Genomic DNA, 20,944 nt, shown 5'->3' with positions numbered 1-20,944 from the left:
GCTCGGTGCTCGGTGGTGGGGCAGCTGAACCATCTGCAGCACCGCTGATGGGGAGATAAGGGGGAGAAGGCTCTTATCTGTGATCTCATCGATGAGGGGAGAGCTGGAGAGCAGAGGGCATGGCAAAACCCCAGTGACCTGGCTCTGCTCAGCCTTGCTGGGCCAATTAGCATGGGGCAAGGGGGCATCCAGGGGGTTCACAGGGAGTGATGAAGGCAGTGAAGCAGGGAACACGCTGCCTTCACCCTCCAGCAGTGCAGCCACCTACCCTGCTGACTTCGGCCATGCAGACTCTTCCTTCCAGTCCTCCAAGTTTACCCAGCAGCCCACTCAGATACATGAATCCATCCCCAGCTTTGGGAGGTCCAATAGCTTTTAGATTGCAGGTGCCCTTGAATATGGAGAACCTGCCCTGCAGGGCTTCATGCAGTTGTGTCTAAGAAGCTTTTACTCCAGCCGTGGATGGAGGAGACCAAAGGCTGTCTGTTCACTGATTTCAGCCTCTGCCTCACTGGTGGGCAGCAGGAGGTGTGTGTCCGTACAGCCACACCTTCCTTATGTCCCCATGGTGGTGGGGATGGAGGGACCGCTGCGGTCCCCAGCATGCAGCTGGGACACTGAGGCCCCTATTCTTTTGCAAGGCAGCTCAGGGAAGGTATTTTGGTGCTGCTCCAGCCCTCCTGGATGAGCCTCTCCTTCCTCCCGCTCTGCCAGCAGATCCCTATCTCCAGCCCCTCTGAGGTCTCGGAACCAGCCCTGGCTGCCCTGCCTTGCGCTTGCTTGATCCCATCTATCTCAAGCTCTGTGGGGGACAGTATCAGGGCTTTGTTTGCAACAGAGGCGGGGGTCAAAGCCCTTTGCAATCCTTCGCTGTGTTGGAGCTGAGAGGTGCCATGTAAGCCCATGAGAAGCTCACCATCCTCCTGTCCTCCTTGGGAGGATGCTTCCCTCCACACACCACGGCTTTTGACACAGAGCAAGTCACAAGAGCCTGAGGTGGGCAGATCTGCTGCTGGAGAGGGGGCACTGCCATCTGGAGAGCTTCCCCATCTCCCTGGTCTGGAGATCGCACTGGCGAGCAGGGACAGCATAGGAAATGCTACATGGGAAAGCCCTGTGTGAGAGCCCAGGAGCCCCTGCCTTCCCACAGCAGACTTATCAAGGCACCAGTTCAGAGTGGCGCTTTCCATGGGCCAAAAGGGAAGTGCATACACACCAGACTGCTCAGGGTCAAGGATGCTGGGCAAGCAGCGAGCCGAGAGGCTGCAGGGGGCAAGGGAGGGGACCGGGGCGTGGGGAGGGAGACATAAATAGCAAAATGAATGGCTTGAACTTCCTATGTTTTATGAAGGAGACAGAGAGGGGGGTTTTAAAAGGCGACATAGAGGAGGAGAGAAAGGAGACCCAAGGGCTTGCACACACTCTCACGCATGCAAGGATCAGTCCAGACCCCAGAGACTGCATCCACTTGGCTGGCACGGCTCTGGACCAGCTACTCCTCTGGCCCAGTGGCCCTGAAGAACACTCCCCAGCTCCTGCTTAGTACTTTTTCCTCCCCCTGTCATTATTATTTTGAACAGCAGCCAGTATAAATAAAATCATTAGAAGGAGGAGGTTTATGGAACATCCAAAGCGTCTCGGAAGAGCATCTGCAAAGCTGGAGGTCCAAACTCCACCCTTGTGCTTGCAGTAAGCAGGACCCAAGGAAAATGGCACCTCCTCTATGTTCTCCCTTCCATGCTCCCCGTTTCACAGGGTGGCAGAGGCTGGGCTACCACACGGGGTGGTCCTAGCCACATTCCCCTCCACAGCTGCTGCCTGGTGCAGGACTTGTCCCAGGAGGTCCAGATGGCAGTGTCCCCAGGCATGGGCTGCGCACCAGAAGCTCTGGGACAGATGTAGTGGGAGGTTGTGGCTGCTCTGCTGGAGCAGCATGGATGGAGCCTGCGATATCTCCTGGGCTGTGCTGTGTTAGGAGGGCCTGTCACTCAAGACAAAGTGTGGAAAGGTCCGTTGGCTCCTCAGAGGAGAAAACAGGACATGCAAGAAAAATGCATATCATCATTTGCACCAAATTCTCCATGTTTCTTAAGAATCTGGATGGAGGATTTGGGCCTCCAGGGTCAAATGTCCCTGATTCCAGGGTAGGGGACTAAGGACATCAGGCAGTTGCAGCAAGGAGGGGGACAAAAAGCAGATCCATGTCTCTGGTCTGAGGCTGGTACCAACTCACATCTAAGGGACCAGTTCCACTGTCTTTCTCCTCCTCCTCTCCCATATTTGAACTGCCCTAGGCTCAGGGAGCAGAACAACTGTGCCCAGGGAGGTCAGTGCTGGGAAAAGCTTCACCATCAGTGCAGGAGGGTGGCTGGCTGTGGGCATCCTTGCAAGTGATGCGTGCAGGCAGCAGGAGCTTGGCTGCAGCGGCTGCCATGCCAGCTGAAGACAACTGAGAGCCAAAAGCAAACCACCCAGCAGAGCCAGGAGCCCTCTGCTGCTACCAAGGCAGGCTCAGGAGGATGAAAAGGAGGGGAGATGCATCAAAACCCCTTCCTAAAATGAGTGCTCTGCCTATAGCAGCTGCACCCACCTCCTGACTGGTGTTCACAGTGCTGGATGAGGGCTCGGGGTCTACCAGCTACTTGCTGTTTCCCATCCACTGGGTGTGATCTCTTGCTACCAGCTCCGAGCCCTGCATGTCATCTAGGGACAGCCAATCTTCCTGTCTCTGCAAGCCAGGACCCCAACACTGAGAATCTGGAGACCCGGGCACACCTGAAGTTAGGGAGGATCTCAGGACAGAATTTCACTGGGGTCTTGTGGTGGGGGGGTGGGCAAGGCTGGACCCAGGGGGCCTCTCTTCTCTGCCTTCTCCAAAAGCAGACCAAATTGAGACTTCAGTGGCTGGGAGCAAGAGAAAGGATGGGGTTTGGTGGCTGATCTCCAAATAAATGGTGATTTGAATCTCCTGGGAATATTGGAAGCAAGGAAAGCTCATCTGACTTGATCCAGCCCATCCACTGGATCCAAATCAGCTGAGGGTCACTTGGGAAACACCATAGCCCAGTGGGGAAACCAGGTGAGATTTTGTGGGGGTTTTATTTTGCAGCAAATTCTTTTCCTCGCTCCACCAGCTCTGCCAAGGAGCTGCCAGCAAGGAACCACGTTCAGAGACTTTCATTGTGCTTCTTGGTGTGTGGGAATCAGCTAAAGCCCCCTCCCAAACTCCCCCCAGCTCAGCTCCAGCAACAGCCTCGCCCCTGCTCTGTTTTTAGCACATTCAAGTAGCTGCTTTCACAAGAGGTAAAACAAAGTTCATGGATCCGTTGACAGATCAGCCCAAGCGGGAATTTCGCTGGGAATTCCTGCAATAGCAGGTTGGCTCCCGCGGAGGTGGAGTTTCCTCTGGATCTACCTCCACCCAGGCTTGGGGAGCGCGCTGGCCACCAGCTCCACGCTCAGGGGGGCTGGGCTGAGCGACGCCAACGCTGCTTCCCAGCCAAGGTCAGCCAGAAACCCTCTCAGCTCCGCAAACGCCTGTCCCGTTAACCCTTGGGAAGAGCAGAGCAGCGGGTTGGCAGGGTTAGGCTGCAGAGCTGGCCCGTGCCCCGCAGGCATCCAGGGCCAGGGGGCATTTTCCTCTCCCACCCAGCAGGATGGGGCTGCAGGCATGAGGTTTCCATGCCGGTATGTTCCTCAGGTTCTGCTGCCAACCAGGCAGTCGCGGGGCCTGGGCGAGGATGATGCGCCGCAGCGGGAGGCCGGTGTTGGTGGGGTGCCGGGTTTCTCGCTCGGAGGCAGGGAGCGACGGGGGTAACGGCGCTCGGCATGGCTGACTGTGCGCTCTGGAATCTGAGACACGTCCCCGGCCATACTTGTGGTCGGGAACCATCTTTGCGTTGCAGCGATCCAAACCACATTCACAGTGGCAGCAGTGCCGCTCGAGCGCGCCTCTGACGCCAAGGACCGGCGTGACCCGACCCCACACACGGGACAGGCAGCTGCCCGCTTCCGAGGACCTCCAGAAGGTCCCCTTGTTGGGACTTGCCTCCTCCTCCCTTGCCTCTCAAAAATGGCACCCCCACGTTTCACAGCCAGACCCTGCCAAGGGATGGAGGCTTTCCAGATGCTGCAGAGGCTCTGGACGGTGGGTTGGAGGGAACGCAAGCTTGCAAACGTGGGGCCAAGCCAAAAAGTTTCAAGGTAGCTGCAAGCATCATGCCATGGAGAAGAGCATCTGGAGCTCAGGTGTGGTCTGGGGCCACGTCTGCTGGTGAAGGGATGGATCAAAATGTGTCTCGCACATCTGGGAAGCAGCTCTTGCTTCAGGGGTTCCCAGAGGTCTGTCCAGCTCCATGAGAACTGCCATAAAGCAAGGCCTGTTGTGACAGGACAAGGAATGATGGTTTTAAACCAATGGAGGGCAGATTTAGACTGGATATAAGGAAGAAATTGTTTACCACGAAGGTGGGGATGCACTGGCACAAGTTGCCCAGAGAGGTGGTAGATGTCTCATCCCTGGAAACATCCAAGGTCAGGTTGGATAAGGTTCTGAGCAACCTGATTGAGTTAAAGATGTCTCTGCTCCTGCAGAGGGGTTGGACTGGGTGACCTGTAAAGGTTTCTTCCAACCCAAAGCATTCTGTGATTCTATGATTCTATAAAAAGTAGCAAGCTGGCAGCTTTAGGTACCTAATGAGCAATTTTGGAGGCCAGCAGAGGTTTATACAATCACAGAATCATTTAGGTTGGAAAAGACCTCTTAGATCATCGAGTCCCACCTAGCACATCTGTTCAATTCCCCTCACCTCTGTGTGCTGGTAAGGCTAAACTCTGCCCTCAGTGACTCAACTGCCACAGGACAGAGCGGGGTTGGAGCTGAGCTCAGGGAGCTCTGCTTCCCAACAGCAAATCCTGCAGCCCGAGGCCACATGTCGCACATCTCCATGCTTGATCCGCAGCCCCGCCGGGGCAGGACACGGCCGCTCTTTACCAGCACAGTCAGGGCCCTCTCTAAAACATCCGCGCTTGGCGAGGATTGCGAAGCCAGCTGTGCAAGAGGAGGCTTCGAAGTTCTCCCCCTGCCAAGAACCAGCTGGAGGGAGCAATGACATCCAGCAATGGGAGCAGACATGGAGCTCCTGAGGCCGTGTCGCCTCGCACAGGCTACGAGTGCCACCTACAGGGGGGCTCCATGCCCCAGACACCCCCAAACCTCCCGTCCCCACCATCCTGTTGATTAGTCTCAATGTCCCTAAGGCTGTGCTGGAGGTTTAGCCAGGTTTAGGCACACTTAGCCAGGTTTAGCCACATTTAGTGAAACTTGGCCAAGTTTAGCTATGATTAGCCCATTTTAGGCATGTTTAGCCACATTTTAGCCTGGAGAAGAGGAGGCTGAGGGGAGACCTCATTGCTCTCTCCAACTACCTGAAAGGAGGTTGTGGAGAGGAGGGAGCTGGGCTCTTCTCCCAAGAGACAGGGGACAGGACGAGAGGGAATGGCCTCAAGCTCCGCCAGGGGAGGTTCAGGCTGGACATTAGGAAAAAAAAATTCACGGAAAGGGTCATTGGGCACTGGAACGGGTGCCCAGGGAGGGGGTTGAGTCCCCTTCCCTGGAGGGGTTTAAGGGACGGGTGGACGAGGTGCTGAGGGACATGGTTTAGTGTTTGATGGGAATGGTTGGACTCGATGATCCGGTGGGTCTCTTCCAACCTGGTGGTTCTATGATTCTATGATTTAGCCAGTTCTCATGACGTTTAGCCAGGTTTGGCCAGGTTTAGGTGGTTTAGGCAGGTTTAACCAGGTTCAGCCAGGTTTGGCCAGGCTGACCTAGGTTAACTAGGTTTAGCCAGGTTTGGCCACATTTAGCTAGGTTTAGCCAGGCTTGGCCAGGTTTAGCCAGGTTTATCAAGGTTTAGCCCCGTTTATCGAGGTTTAGCCCCGTTTAGCCGTTATTTCAGGCCTGCGGCTCCCAGGGGGATGAACTACATCCCCCACAGCGCACCGCGGCGGGGACGGGGCGACCGCGATGCGCTCCGGGAGTTGTAGTCTTGCAGGCGCGAGCCCACCCGCCTCTTCCCAGAGTGGCTCCGCGCCGCAGGACTACAAGTCCCATCGTGCCCCGCGCGGCACCGCCCGGCCGGACTGCGGCAGCGGGGGCCGTGGCGGTGGGTCCCGGGCAGCCGCTGCCAGCGTCGCCCCTTCTCCCTCCCCATCCTTCCCCGCTCCCCCGGGACCGGCAGCCGCGGGGAGCGGCGCGATGGGCGGGGAGGAGGAGATCGTGCGCATCGCCAGGCGGCTGGACAAGATGGTGGCCAAGAAGAGCGCGGTGAGTGGCGGCTCCGCAGCCCCCGCTGGGTGCCGGGGGAGGAGGCTCCCTTCCCCGAGCCCCCCTGCTTCTCCCTCCGTGCCCGTTGTGAGGGGCCTCTCCCTTCCCCAGCCCCTACTGGGGGCTCCCTCCCTGCCGTCCCGTGGCGGAGCAGAATCATAGAATGGACTGCTTTGGGTTGGAAGGGACCTCAAAGCCCACCCAGCCCCACCCCCTGCCATGGGCAGGGACACCTCCCACTGGATCAGGGGCTCCCAGCCCCATCCAACCTGGCCTTGAACCCCTCCAGGGATGGGGCAGCCGCCACTCCTCTGGGCAACCTGGGCCAGGGCCTGCCCGCCCTCATCGTGAAGAATTTCTTACAATGTCTAATCTAAATCTTCCCCCTTTCAATTTAAAGCCACCCCCACTCATCCTGTTGCTCCATACCTTTGTAAAAAGCCCCTTCCCAGCTTTCCTGGAGCCTCTTTCAGTACTGGAAGCTGCTCTAAGATCTCCCTGGAGCCTTCTCCAGGCTGAACACCTCCAGCTGTCTCAACTTGTCCTCATAGCAGAGGTGCTCCAGCCCTCAGATCATCTTCATGGCCTCCTCTGGACACCTTCCAACAGATCCATATCCTTCTTGTACTGGGGATTCCAGAGCTGGATACAGGACTCCAGGTGGGGTCTCATGAGAGTGGAATAGAGAGACTGCTGGCCCTCGACCTGCTGGCCACACTTCTTTGGTTGCAGCCCAGGATACTGTTGGCCTTACAGGCTGTGGGCACACATTGCCGTGTAGTTGTTAGAACAACCCAGGGAAGTGTGTTTGAGCTAAATCTTAGGCTGTGGTGACTGTTCCTGTTGACAGGTTTTCTGTGTCGTTGTTGAAATAAGAAAGGAGCAACTTTGCAGAATTTGCTTCCAAGCAAATCTTACTGTTTTCAGCTAATTTGCGAACTCTTCCTGCAGGATGGTTGCCTGGAGTACCTGGTTGGTGCTCTAGTTTTTTCGTGGATCCTCACTTGCTGCCATTGCACCATTTCTGATAACGGAGACAGGAATCACCTGATCATTTCGTATGTTAAGGGCTGGATTTAACGGAGTCCTTTGACTGTTGGAGGAACGGAGAGGTGTGAAGCTGCCTGAGTGAGAAGTCGCTTGTTCTGGGTATGGTAGTGCGTGGTTTATGCTGGTGTGTGCTGCTTGTGTGCACGCTGAAAGCTTTGACTCTGCTTTGATTTGGCTTCTCAGCATCTCTAGGGTGGCACTTGCAGCTGGATTGCGTCCTGCAGTGAGTAGGAAACAGCCCCTCTGCATAAGGAGGAGGGATTCGAGGACAGGGTTTGTCAGTGCAGGCTGCTTCCCTTCTCTACATTTGGAGGATCTGTAGGCCTCATGCTGCAAATGGGCTCGGAGTCGTTGGTGTTTTAAATGAGCTGTAAATGCGAACACTGGAAGGCCTTGTTTGACGGAAGGGGGATTAGAGGAAAGAGCCAGCACAGTGGAGACAGGTGTACTCCAGGCTGTGGTCTGCTGAGTGCTGCTGAATGCAGCCTGGTGCTTCTGTCCCTGCTGTTTGTCTGAGTGGCTGCCAGTTTTAGGTGCCTATAGGTTGCCTCGTCAGATGTTTTTCCTGGATCTGGGTTCTGCGATGCAAGGAAACTTCATAGAGCGAGTTTCACGGTACCAGCTCTTCAGCTTTGCTGCTTTGATGGCTTTGCACCTGGTGTCAGCTCTTGTTTTGAACAGAGTGGGGTATAAATATAAAAAATAGGAAACAGCTACGTTAAGTTTAGTGCTGTAGAAAGAAGACCCTCTTAGCTCTGCCTCTGATTCTGAGCTTTATGTGGATGACTGAAGTTCTTGAAGCTATGCTAAATTGTTCTTGTGAGCTGGTATCATATTATTGCTCTCTACAGTGACCTAAAAGGAGGTTGTAGTGAGGTGGATGTTGGTCTCTTCAATCAAGTAACAAGTGACAGGATGAGAGGAAATGGCCTCAAGTTGCAACGGGGGACATTCAAATTGAATATCAGGAAAAGTGTTTTTACTGGAAGAGCGGTGAAGCACTTTCAGAGGCTGCCCAGGACACTGGTGGAGTCTCCATCCCTGGAGGGGTTCAAAAATCATGTAGATGTGGCACTTTGTGACATGATTTAGTAGGCACGGAGGGGTTGGGCTGATGATTGGACTTATGATCTTTGAGGTCTTTTCCACGCTTAATGGTGCTATGATAGGGCCCCCAAAATAGTGACTTTGGTAAGATCATCTGCAAGCCAGCAGAGTGCTGAGGGGACAGTTGTGATTCTGAGTGTATTTGTCAGGTGTTAAAAAGGTTAAGCTTGCCAGGTAAGGATAAAAAGCTAATGCCGCAGTTGTACCAAACACCAGCAAAGATCTGTAGTGCTCCAGTGCTCTTCTGTTTTGCCCATTCCAATATCTCAGGTGCCTCTATTTTGTAGGATCAGCTGTCTCTCTGGACCAGCAATCCCAGCAGCAATCTCGCTGATGTTTTACAGAAGGCTTGTTGGTGTTTATCCCTTATAATTCAACTTTCTGAATTTATTCCTGAGCTGTTGCATTTTCTTCACTAAAAGCTGAGGTGCTTATCCTGTTTCTTGTCTCCTCTCCAGGACGGAGCAATGGATTTACTGAAAGAACTGAAAAGTATGCCTATGACTTTGGATTTACTGCAGGTGAGTCACACAGTTAGGGTGAAAAATTGGTCTACATCTGGATGAGTTCAAAATGTTGTTTAAGTAAATTTAATACATTTCCTCTCACTTCTTGCCTAACTCAAAGCATTGAAGTAAACACTTAATCCAGAAAATAGTACAGAAGCTGTTTTGGACTGGCAGTTCATGTGCTGCTTGAAACCTGAGTGGAGCTTATAAGATGAACTGCTTAAATCCTTTCTTAGGCTTCAAGAAGTGGAAAGAGTAGATTAAAGTAGGGCAGAGAGGTTCTTTAAGTCTTTGTAATGGTAATGTTCAGGACACTGGGGAGGTGTGAACAGGATTATAGTTCAGAGATTAGGATGCAAGTCTGGGATATTTCATTCTAAACTTGAAGGTCACTTACAATTGTGTAGAGGAGGTATTTTGGTGTGGCAGAATGTGTATGGAAGGTATTTGGGGGGTGGCTGGCTGCGTAAAGGAGGTATTTGGGGGTGGCTGCTGGGATGGGTCTCCTGTCCAGTTGGCTTGAGAAGCTGTAGTGTCATCTTGCTCTTCCAAAGCTGCGTAAGGAGATAATCACGCTGCAACTCCTTGGACACTTCATGTTGTGGTCATTGCTTTGATTTCATCATGCTTAGTTCTGATTTCAGTTAGTAAGAAATAGCAAATCTGCTGCCAACTGATTCATTTGTGTGTTCACTTGCAGTCCACACGCATTGGGATGTCAGTAAATGCACTGAGAAAGCAGAGCACAGATGAAGAAGTGATATCACTTGCCAAATCCCTCATCAAATCCTGGAAAAAGCTTCTAGGTAAGAAAATCAGCGTGTTTCTGTCAGATTGAACTTGTGAAGGAGCTGCCTTCAGCGGGAGGCTGGGTTTCTCAGCAGAGCTTGTCTGTTGATCTGAACAGAACGTTCTAGCAAATCAGCCTTTACAGTTGCACCCTCTGTCTTTCAAGTTTTGTCTTCTATTACGCATTCCCCTACATTTAGCTCCTGTTTAGCTAGCTACTCCTTAAAAGAGCATTGAGAGGACTCTTCTTAATGTGTACCTCTGCATGTAATAATTAGCAATATTATTTGTAGAAACAATATCTGCTCTCTGAAGCTCCCATCCCAACTTGTGTGCTCTGTGGTATTAATACAGCATATGCTGTCAGCCTGGTGCAACGAGCTGGAAAGAGAAACGCTGGGATGTGTTTTGAGGTTAAGTTATAGGAGGGCCTTGGTTTAACACCTTGTAGATCAATTCACATGTTTCCTGCTGGGGGTGCTTGCACAGTGATGGATGCTGATAAGCGGGAGCTTGTAATTCTGTCTGAGAAATCTTAATGTTGATACAGCACGGACTAATGTCAAAGTCTGAGGGAAGAGTGGCTGGAAAGCTGCCTGGCAGAGAAGGACCTGAGGGTGTTGGTTGATAGCTGGCTGAATATGAGCCAGCAGTGGCCCAGGTGGCCTGGGAAACAGGAGAAGTTGTATTCCCAGAAGGACTGGCCCATACTGGCCCTTCAGATGGAGTTAGCTGGAAATGCTGCTTTTAGCAGTGCTTTAAAGAACTTGATCTCATCTGGACTCAGCAGCTAGGGTGTCTCTGAAAGAAACTTCTGTGATGAGGCTTGTCTTGTGAGGAAGCTTATCTCCTAGGCGGGGGGGTGATTGCTCTTTGGTTTGGTGAGGAAAGCTTTTGTTTGAATTAGATTCTACTTAGAGACAACTAAAAGCTGTTGGAAAGCATGGAAGGCACAAAAGGCATTCTGTCTCCTGATTCTTGTGGACAATAGCAACTTTTCTTAGGCCAACAACTCTTTAGTGTTAAGATATTGATAAGTGTATGCAGGGTTGTGGCATAAAGACTGGTTCTCAACCTTTCAGCCTCCATTTATCTTTTTTTTGAATACAGATGCTTCAGAGGAAAAAAGTGAGGAGAAAAAGAAAAGCCAGTCCTTGCCAACATCATCCTCGAAGGAGACTGGTAACTCACGAGACCAAAGGTAATGCTTCCCTTTAACCAAAGGTGGTCCTGTTCAGAATTTGAATTTTCTCATGGCACCTTATGTTAATTTTTATTTTTAAGTGTCTGAGTTGGGCATTTTGCATAGTCAATGTAGATTTCTTCTGAGCTGATCTATGTGGTGTTTTTAATAAACTGTAACACAGGAATAAACATCTACAAAACACAGTGTCTTTAGTGAGTTTTTTTTTAATTTTATTCACCTCTTATTTCATGTTTTTCTGCTCTTGGTTATGTGTTGTTTTTTCTGTTAGTAAAACATTCCTCTGTTCTTTTTTTCTGTTGCATTTTTCTGTATTTGGTTATTTCTAACTTTGAACTCCTTAGAATGAAGATAATCTTTATCAGGGAGTGCAGGGCTAAGACAAAGGGGAATGGTTTTAAGCTGAAAGAGTAGAGATTGAAATGAGATACCAGAAAATATTTCTTCCTGGTGAGTCTCTTTCCCTGGAGGAGGTTAAAAAATGTGTAACTGTGGCAGTTGAGGACATGGTTTAGCAGGCACTGACAGTTGGACTGGATGAACTTAGAGGTCTTTTCTAACCTTAACGATTCTATGATTCTCAGTGTCTGGCTCCTGTGTCAGTCTGTTGAGCCAGGCTCTCTTTACAGACAGGAATCCTTATTCTCCAGTGCTGTGAAATAAACTACTAATCAGCCTTGGCAAAGAAGAAGTTATTAGCAGTGAAAAAATCTTTTGTTCCTTGAAGCCCAGGCTGTGATGAGGGGAGGCTGATGGCTGCTCAGTGTGCGATAGCTGGTTCAGATGAAGCTTTTGAGACACCAGGGAGACCAGCTTGTGTTCAGATATTTCAACCACTGACTCTGATAGGTTTTGGCTGGGCCTTTGTCTTCTGTCAGGGAGCAACACTTGAATAGCTCTTGGTCCAAAAACATCTTGCTTTCTGGAATGCAGCTGCAGAAGCCCCTCTGCAGTGGCTGGAGAGCTTGCGCCGAGACCTGCGGGCTCCGAGCCAAGAGCGTGCAGCTGACGCCTGGGCAGGTCCCGCTGCGGTGCTGGAATCCAGAGCCTATTCTGTTGGACTGGGCTGTTTTAGACCACGAATGTAGCACATTTTTAATGGGCTGCGTCTAATGTTTCTCTGGCTCTTGCAGCCTGAGTTTTTTTTCCAGGATTCTCAAACTGTCTTTATGAGAAGGTTTTGGATCCGTGGCCTGAATTCAGCTCTTCCGTGTGCCTTTCTTCCAGTGCAGCTTTGTAGTCCATTTTGTTCCAGTCTAACCTTTTTTATCTATAAACTTTTGTTCCTGGATAGATTTACCAGCTCTTCCTCCTGTTTTAACAGGAACAGTTATTTTCCTGAAATAAGACTTATTTTCCTGAAATAAGTCTTCTAGATGTGTTTGAGGGTCTATTTCCCAATTACTCTAATTATAAACTGACTTCTAAAGCTTAATAAATAACTTTCTGTGCAGTCCTGGAATGGCTGAGAAATCTCTTTCATCTAATTTGTGGGTGATTGGTTGTGACCTCAGGGCACATATGATGCGTACGTGTATGTAGGTGAAGGTGTCTTTACTCATCAGCTAACAGAAGTGGGATAAGTGCATCTTGTCTCATTTTTCTTACACCTGCAGGGAATAAATACCCAAATACTTAGGTGAAAGCATTTGGCAACAAATAGCATTTGTAGATGGAATCTTCCCAAAAATTAAGTATTACCTGTGTAAATATTAGTACAAAGACCTGACTTAAGTACTGAATGTGATGAAGGTCGGTGTTGAGGGTTCACATGCAATGCGTTGCTCTGGGAAACCTTAGTGTTGCTGCTGCTTGCAAAGCGAGACAAAACTAAGGCTAGAAGAACTCTTGGGAAAGCTTCTCCAGCCATCCCTCCCCAGCTTTCCTGGAGCCCCTTTCAGTACTGCAAGCTGCTCTAAGGTCTCTCCATAGCCTTCTTTTCTCCAGGCTGAACAACCCCAACTCTCTTAGCCTGTTCTCATATGGGAGGTGCTCCAGTCCTTGGATCATCTGTTCTGTTTCTTAATAGCCTCCTGCAGTGCTGACCAGTAAAACTAGCTGGTAAAAGTGGGTTTGTTCAGCTACAGCTCAAAGAGAAACACTGAGCTCACAATATAACCTCTCTCATGGAGCGCATCTATTGCATCTGAGCAAGAAATTATTCTTCCAGCTATAGTTGGACCTGAACAATGTGCTGAAGGTGCTCTGGTGGATGCTTCCGAAAGGTCCTATTGAGGTCTGAATCTAGAGAAATCCAGTAGCCTTAATGATGATCTATGGTGTTTGAGGCACTGCAGAGCCAAACTGGATCTGAACTCGGCAGCAGCAGGGTCTCCCAGGATAAATCCCTGAGATTGTCTGGCTCCATTTGTACTGCAGTAGATTCAGGTTTCCAGCTTAGCACTGTTTTCCTGTGGGCTGACTGATCCCTTCCAGGACAGCACAGTGAAAGTGCCTGTTCAGATCTATTTTTGATATCAAAGAACTGGCAGGAGTGACCCAGCCTAACAGCAATTGTTGAGCCACTTGGGTCTTCAGGGATGGCAAGAGTGAAATATCGAGGTTTCTCTTCTTTTTTTTCCCTCTGTCTCTCACTGCAGTCATGTTAGCAGGCACTGGCTATAAATACAGTGTGTTTTATGGCCCAAACACCAAAGTCAGAGCAATCTAAGCTGAAAAATTGCTGCCTAGGTTTAAAGCTTTGTTGGGGAAGCTCTAGAAAATCATCTGGGAATCGTAACAGCCTGAGTCTTTTCCCAGCAGCATTTGCAGGGCTAACTAACTCTCTGCACAGATGTTAGGCTTTACAAGCAAGACATCTCAACACTGTGGGTTTACCGCCAGCTCGGGGAAGCTATCTCTCTGGTGTAGAAACCTCGCAGCGGTGTGTGCAAGCCCAGCCTGTGTGGTGATTCAGCCTGCCCACATCAGGTGGTGATTCTGCGCCTCCAGCTGCCCCGAGAGGTGACCCGGCTGAGTCAGCCACTGGCAGGAGTTGGCATCTCCTCGCCGGTGCCTGTGATTGCTTGCAGGTGGAAATGAAGTTATTTGTGTGAGTGAAGCCGTATTTATTAGTCCTGGCACCTGTGCAAGCTGTGTGTGGTTGTATGATTATTCTGAGATGAGTAATCAAATAGTCTTGTCCAGATTACAAGAAAAAGGAAGATCCTCTTATGTGTTACTCTTTGCTGCTTTTTTTAACAGCTGAGCTGAAGGAGCCATTTTCTTGCTTTTCCTTGGCACAGCAGATCCTTCTGGAGCAGCCACCGTAGGCTTCTCTCCTTTCTGTCCCAGAAGGCAGTGTGCTGCGCAATGTGTCAGCTACAGAGTGCTAGAGCATGCTTTTGTTTACCTGTCCTCTTTTCCTGCTGCCACTGTCTTGGTAGTAAAGGATGTGAGATGAGAAACCAGTTGAGATCAACCTTAATGGTGCTTTCTGCTCCCTCTCTGCTGAGAACAGTTATGGACTCTATGTACATAACACAGGAATGAAGTACGGTGCATGGGCTCTGCGCTACCAGACAGCGAGAGCGCTGGTGGTCTCGGGAAGCCCTGAGTATCTTTGAATTCCTGCTGGTGTCCAACGTTTTGTGATGTTTTCACAGAGTGCCTGGTGGTGCAGCAGTTGTGGTAGGTGTTGAGTAAGTTGGTTGGCAGGCCTGCCTTGTGGATTAAACCCTCCATTTATGCAGGAGAGCTCATGTCAGGGTGGTGGTGTTGGTCTCTGCACTTGCCGTTTGCTGGTTCAAGGCATCTGTCTTTGCACTGTGTTCCTCTGACTGGTTTTCTCTCGTGGTAAACAGGATGCTTGGCCACAAACCTGCTGATCCCTTCTCCGCTCTCAGTGCCCCCAACTGAGACATTCTGACAGATGAAGTTTCTCTTTTAGCTCCAACAAAAGGCAGGAGCCTCCGAAGACTCCGACAACCCCCAAAATCACCACCTTCCCTCCGGCACCCATCACATGCGATGCTGTCCGCAACAAATGCAGAGAAATGCTGACAGCGGCTCTCCAGGCAGATGGTAAGCACTGGCCAAGATGCCGTTTGATGGAAAGAGCACGTGAATCAAAACAGCAAACTGCTTAGACTTGTGTATGGCAAATACTGAGCCTGGGAACCCCTTGCCTGATTGGAAGTGGCTGACCTTGTGTTTCTCTTGTCTTACAGATGACTATATCGCCATTGGTGCCGACTGTGAACACATAGCAGCCCAGATTGAAGAATATATCCTTCTGTATGGGGCTTCCTCGAGGGTCTGCATGCCTCCAGGCCATGAAATTAAGGTGCTTGGAAGAAAAATGAGGCAGTCTCTTTTGCATAAATGTCCTGCTGTAGCTCTGCTTGTCAGGGCTGTGGTTCCAGCTCTGCTTGGCTGAGTCCTGGGTCACTAACAAACCTCCTGAGTAGTGCTGAGAACTCAGGGCAGACCCAATGCTGGTGTGATGGACACGATTATTTCCTTCCTGCTTGCACCATAGTGGACTGGAATCCCCAGTTTGTCCTTCCCATCCAAATGCTATTTCATAGAATCATAGAATGGTTTGGGTTGGAAGGTACCTCAAAGCCCATCCAGTTCCAACCCCCTGCCATGGGCAGGGACACCTCCCACTGTGTCAGGGGCGCTAAGCCTCATCCAACCTGGCCTTGAACCCCTCCAGGGATGGGGCAGCCACCACTTCTCTGGGCAGCATGGGCTAGGGCCTCCCCACCCTTACAGGAAAACATTTCTTCCTAACATGTCATCTCAATCTCCCCTCTTTCAGCCTAAACCCATTCCCCCTGATCCTGTCCCTGCACTCCCTGATCAAGAGCCCCTCCCCAGCTTTCCTGGAGCCCATTTCAGTACTGGAAGCTGCTTTAAGGTCTCCCCAGTCCCTTCTCTTCTCAGTTCTACTTCCAAATACATGCAACTTCCCATTGTCCTGGCAGCGAGCAACACTCCCTGTTATTCACGAGGGGTGTAGGAAGTACTTAGAGGCCTCTGGGTTGGCTGCAGGCTCCTTGACTGTCCTTGTACGCATATACCAGGATGTCAAGAACACTGACATGAAATACAAAAACCGAGTGAGGAGCCGCATCTCCAATCTGAAGGACTCGAAAAATCCTGAGCTGAAAAAGAATGTGCTGTGTGGGGTGATAACCCCCGAGCAGATCGCGGTGATGACCTCGGAGGTGAGGAAACCTGAGGACCAAGGCTTGCTTCTTACAGGGGATGTCTTGTGCTTTAGCTTGAAGCAAGTGGCTGGGTTGCTTCAAGGGTTGCAGTTTTCTCAGCTGCTGCTGCTGGAGTGCGTGGGGAGCGAGTTGGCAGTGGGCTTTGCGATGTGCAGAGCAGTCTGTTGGGGCTTCAGACCATCACAAGGACCTAGGTGTGAACCAGAAACCAAGAGTGAAAGACTTTCTGCCTTAATATCCATCTGTTAGGCCACCCTATCCTGTTGACTCTTTCCACTGCAGGGATGTGGTGGTAAAACTGGACAGATGTGATTTTATTGCTTTTTTTTGGAAGGAAATGGCCAGTAATGAGCTGAAGGAGATCAGAAAAGCCATGACGAAAGAAGCAATCCGTGAGCATCAGATGGCCAAGACAGGAGGGACGCAGACTGACCTCTTCACCTGTGGGAAGTGCAAGAAGAAGAACTGTACCTACACCCAGGTGAGCGTTCCTGCTTCTCCAGCCTCCACACAGGACATGATCTATGATGATCACTGGCTCTTTAGTGCTTTGTGACAGGCCCTGCAGCAGAGCATAAATTTTGCCACTGATGGAGAGAACCTTTTTTGTGCACTTGAGGGTCTCTAAAAATCTGCTGCTTTGCACAACAGTGTTGCCCATATCTTTCCTTGCAGCTTGTGTAAGCATTTTTAGCTAGTTTGTGCAAGAGCAGGGGTTGCGCAGCACCAAGGAAGCTTTCAGAAGTGCAGCAGCACTGCTGGCTGCACAGCTGGGAAGAGCTGCTTGTTGCAAGGAGGTGCTGGGAATGTGGAATTCAGAGCAGAAAGGAGTGGGAAGTGAAGGAGAGAGACTTCAGAAACCAAGACAGGCACGTTGATGCGATTAAAAATGCAAATTAAGAGTGTAGATAAGCTGGAGGAATCCCGATTTACTTAAAATCAAACAACATCAGACAGGTGAAACATAAAGAATGAATAAAGCAGTGATATGAGCAGACGGAGGGCGTTTTCTCCTCAGTGGACAGCTGCTGGAAGCTGTGTGCGTTACCAGTGCTCTTTGGTTCCCATAGTCGCGCCAGGCATCTGGAGATAAATGTGCCTTTGCTGTGAGTCAGTGGCTCAGAATGTGCAGAGACCCAAAAATGCACCAGCAACCACGCGATTGCTACTGAGTGGCTGCGCACAAACTGCGTGTGCAAGTGCTGAGTGAGACTCCTCTGTATGCTTGGACGTGACGTGCAAACGCAGATGAGAGCCAGGCGGCTGAGCAGGGGTTTTCCTTTGGCTCGGCAGCAGTCTTGCATCCTGCCGGCTGGCGCATCCAGCTGGAAACACTGCCTGGGCTGTCTGCGCGCTTCGGCAGCTCGAGGGGCTCTGTCTCCACCTGTAGCAGGCTGGAGCCCGGCTGCCTGGAACAGGGCAGGTGACGACAGCGTCTCCTAAACGGAAATATCAGAAGGTTTTCTGTGTTTTTATTAGTTTTCCAGTGAAATCACTATTCAGTGACTGAGATGTAAGTGCCAAGTCAATGAAGTGGCATTTATGAAAGCGTTCGAAGCCAGGCAGTAATGTTGGGTGAGAATGACAGAATTTAGCTATCCAGCATGCTTGCAAAACACGCTTAATTTGCATCATGCAAATAATGTGACTCTTGCGTATTGGGTAATTACGCATGTAGATCACTATAATTACCCCTTGACATAGTTCTGCTGTCTGACTTGCACAGGGAGTGCCGGTATTTTCGGTGCAGAACCGCCTTGTGGTATTCAAATGCCTTGAAAATCTGATTTTTAGCAAAGTATGCGTTTCTGGCAGGAGCCAGTCAGAGGCAGCAGTCACATCTGGGTTAAATATCAGAGCTCCTTAATGGCTCAAATAGAAACCAGATAGGAAATGTGCAGAACCTGGTAACCCAGAGTGTGTTCCTGTGAGGCCAGGAGATGGGACTGGTCTGTAAAAGAGAATGACTTGAGTGCTTTTTTATGTGTCGCTGTGGAGCACGCGTTTGATGGGCTGAGGGGTTTGTAGTCTCACTGCTGGCTGCATCCCAGCCCTGGACCGTACGGAGAGGGACCAGCTATGGGTACGCCCACCTCCGGAGCCACCTGTGGGGAATGGGCAGCAGAGAGGGGTGAGGAGGGAAAACATGTCACTCCAGGTGATGGCAGGCTGAAAAGGGGTCAGGAGGTGCGTGTAGGGGCTGTATGGCTGTGCGTGAAACAAAAACCAAACTCATTTTACAGGGAAGCTCCTTTTGCCCTCCCAGGCCTCAGTCTCTCATTGATTTCTGACAGCGTAACCCCAACACGAATCCCTGGTGGCTGGAAGGACGGGGAGCTCTCCTTGACCACAGGGATACGTGTGATGCTCGGCTCTCATATCCCTTGTGTCCTCCTGCAGGTGCAGACCCGCAGCTCCGATGAGCCCATGACCACCTTCGTCGTGTGCAACGAGTGTGGGAATCGCTGGAAGGTAGCACTCCAAGGGTATCACTGGCACTGAGGGGTGGGGTAGCTGCACCCACAGTGCTGCAGACACTCAGCTGCTGTCCTCGGACGTGCTTTCCAAACTCTGACTGGCTCTAGCGAGTGATCTTTCCTCCCAGGACAGAGGCCAGAGCTCCTGGGTTCATCCCATCTCTGCAGAACACCTGGGATCAAGTCTCACTTTTGCATTCCCTGCTGCCCTCCTCCCATCTCATCTTCTGCCGTGACCAATCTCACAGGGCTTTCCATGCTCCCTCTGTGCCCTGAGAGATGGTGGGGATGACGTTCACGATTTTAAAACCCCTCTTTTATGCTGTTCATCTGGGATGAACAGAAATCTTTATCAGGGGGTGCAGGGGTAGGACAAGAGGAATGGTTTTCAGATGAAAGAGGGGAAATTGAGATGAGATGTTAGGAAGAAATGTTTTCCTGTGAGGGTGGGGAGGCCCTGGCCCAGGCTGCTCAGTGCAGGGGTGGCTGCCCCATCCCTGGCGGGGTTCAAGGCCAGATTGGATGGGGCTTGAAGCCCCTGATCCAGTGGGAAGTGTCCCTGCCCATGGCAGGGGGTTGGGACTGGATGGTCTTTGAGATCCCTTCCAACCCAAACCATTCAATGATTCTACGATTCTTCCAGTCAGTGGTGAGCAGAAATTGCATCGCTCCCGAGAGCAAAAGGGCCACAGATGAAAGATTCAAAGGGGAGCTCTGTTCAGCCCCTGCTCGATGGGCTGAGCCCTGCCTCTGTGGAATCCCCGAGTCCCTGCTTCCGAAGCAAGACCATCACCTGGATCCCCATCTTCTAGGCAGCCCATGTATGCCCCACAGCTCCCCTTGGCAGCAAGTTTTTCTAATCAGAGTTTACACTTCCTTCTCTTGCAGTTCTGCTGATATGTGCCACGGCCTGAGAGCAGCATCCAAACGCAGATCAGAGCGCAGCCGCCATCCGACAGCTCCCACGGCAATTGTGTATTGTGTCCCACATCAGTTTGCATCATCACGTGCTGAAGAGAGCAGCGGCAGGGAGCTCTGCCTCTCTGCTCGGGAATTGGGTGGAGAGCCACAGTTGTGGGCCAACAGGTTGGCAGGAAAGCTCACCGCACATACTTCCTTGTTATTTTTCTCATCTTCAAGTATGGTCACTTTTTCTTCAAAACTAATATTAAACATTTTTGTCAGTTTCTGACTTTTATTTGAGCCGTGCGTGTGCAGTGCTTCTGGTTTGCGGAGTGGAACTGCTTGGGAGTGGGACAGAGGGTCATTGTCCAGGTGATGGGGACTGAACACTGCCTGGACCACCAGAAAGCAAGAAGCTGCCTGGAGGCGCACCTTGAGCGCATCGAGGCTTGTTCCTAGTCAACTCGTGGGAGAGAAAATGCTGCACCAACTGCCGAGGTGCCTGGGTGGGCAGTACAGGTCGCCCTCGCCTGGCTGTATGAGGTTTAACAAGGCCAAGCACCGAGTCCTGCGCTGGGGTCCCAACTCCGTGCAGTGCTCCAGGTTTGGGGAAGAGCGGCTGGAAAGCTGCCCCGTGGAAAAGGACCTGGGGGTGCTGGTCAGCAGTGGCTGAACATGAGCCAGCAGTGGCCCAGGTGGCCAAGAAAGCCACCAGCAACCTGGCTTGTATCAGCCACGGATGTTGGTACAAGAGACACACTAGATGATCTAGTGTCTTCCCTAGGCTAAGAAATCCATGGCATGTGGAGATGCTCCACTCACCTGCTGTGCTCTTCAGAGAAGTTGTGGAAGCCTCATCCCTGGAGGTGTTCAAGGACGGGCTGGATGGGGCTTTGAGCACCCTGATCCCGTGGGAGGTGTCCCTGCCCACAGCACGGCGGTGGAACTGGATGGGCTTTGAGGTCCCTTCCAAACCAAATCATTCCATGATTCTAAACTCAACCTCAAAACTGAGGCCACATTTTGCCAATCTCTCCTTTACTCCCAGAACACACGGAGCACCCAGAGCTCAAACATCCCCAGTGCTGGGTGTGGACGCTGCGGGGCTGCAGTGGCACAGACTCAGTGCTCATAGGGGAAAACCTGCCAGGAACAACCAAATAATAAGAATACCAACATTCCAGAACAAACAAACTACCTCTGGTTTCTCTCAAAAATACATTTTCTTGAACTGTATTTTCAGCTTGGCAAGCAAAACTCAAGCTCCTGAAATGAATTTCCACACAGTTGTGCCACAAGGAAGAAAACAAACAAAAAACCCTAAAAAATTGTTTTTGTTTGTTTTAAAAATATCTTCAATAAAAAGAACCAGTGCTCCTTCTTTTTCCTTTGAAAGGAAG

General features: G+C 50.9%; 2 protein-coding genes across 4 annotated transcripts in view; one reads left to right on the top strand and one right to left on the bottom strand.

Moving 5' to 3' along the window:
- UCKL1 (uridine-cytidine kinase 1 like 1) overlaps nt 1-20,944 on the bottom strand; it is a 179,119-nt gene that overhangs the window by 156,121 nt on the left and 2,054 nt on the right. The gene's annotated exons all lie outside the window — the stretch shown is intronic.
- TCEA2 (transcription elongation factor A2) lies at nt 6,119-19,844 on the top strand. 3 transcript variants are annotated; one of them, XM_069871572.1, is made up of 11 exons: nt 6,138-6,328; nt 7,280-7,477; nt 8,944-9,006; nt 9,695-9,800; nt 10,894-10,984; nt 14,877-15,010; nt 15,157-15,213; nt 16,007-16,161; nt 16,499-16,645; nt 18,565-18,636; nt 19,530-19,844. In XM_069871572.1, the coding sequence occupies exons 3-11, from the start codon at nt 8,953-8,955 to the stop codon at nt 19,536-19,538; spliced, it is 825 nt and encodes a 274-aa protein (XP_069727673.1). In that variant the 5' UTR covers nt 6,138-6,328; nt 7,280-7,477; nt 8,944-8,952; the 3' UTR covers nt 19,539-19,844. The 3 variants fall into 3 exon arrangements, with proteins under 3 accessions (XP_069727671.1, XP_069727672.1, XP_069727673.1); XM_069871571.1 differs by lacking the exon at nt 7,280-7,477 and having other exon boundaries at nt 6,120-6,328; XM_069871570.1 differs by lacking the exons at nt 7,280-7,477; nt 19,530-19,844 and having other exon boundaries at nt 6,119-6,328; nt 18,565-18,666.

The sequence above is a fragment of the Phaenicophaeus curvirostris genome, chromosome 18 (assembly GCF_032191515.1).
Source record: "Phaenicophaeus curvirostris isolate KB17595 chromosome 18, BPBGC_Pcur_1.0, whole genome shotgun sequence".
In the NCBI taxonomy this organism is placed as follows: Eukaryota; Metazoa; Chordata; class Aves; order Cuculiformes; family Cuculidae; genus Phaenicophaeus; species Phaenicophaeus curvirostris.
The sequence above is the reverse complement of the archived record's forward strand: the minus strand, read 5'-3'. Positions and strand labels throughout refer to the sequence as shown.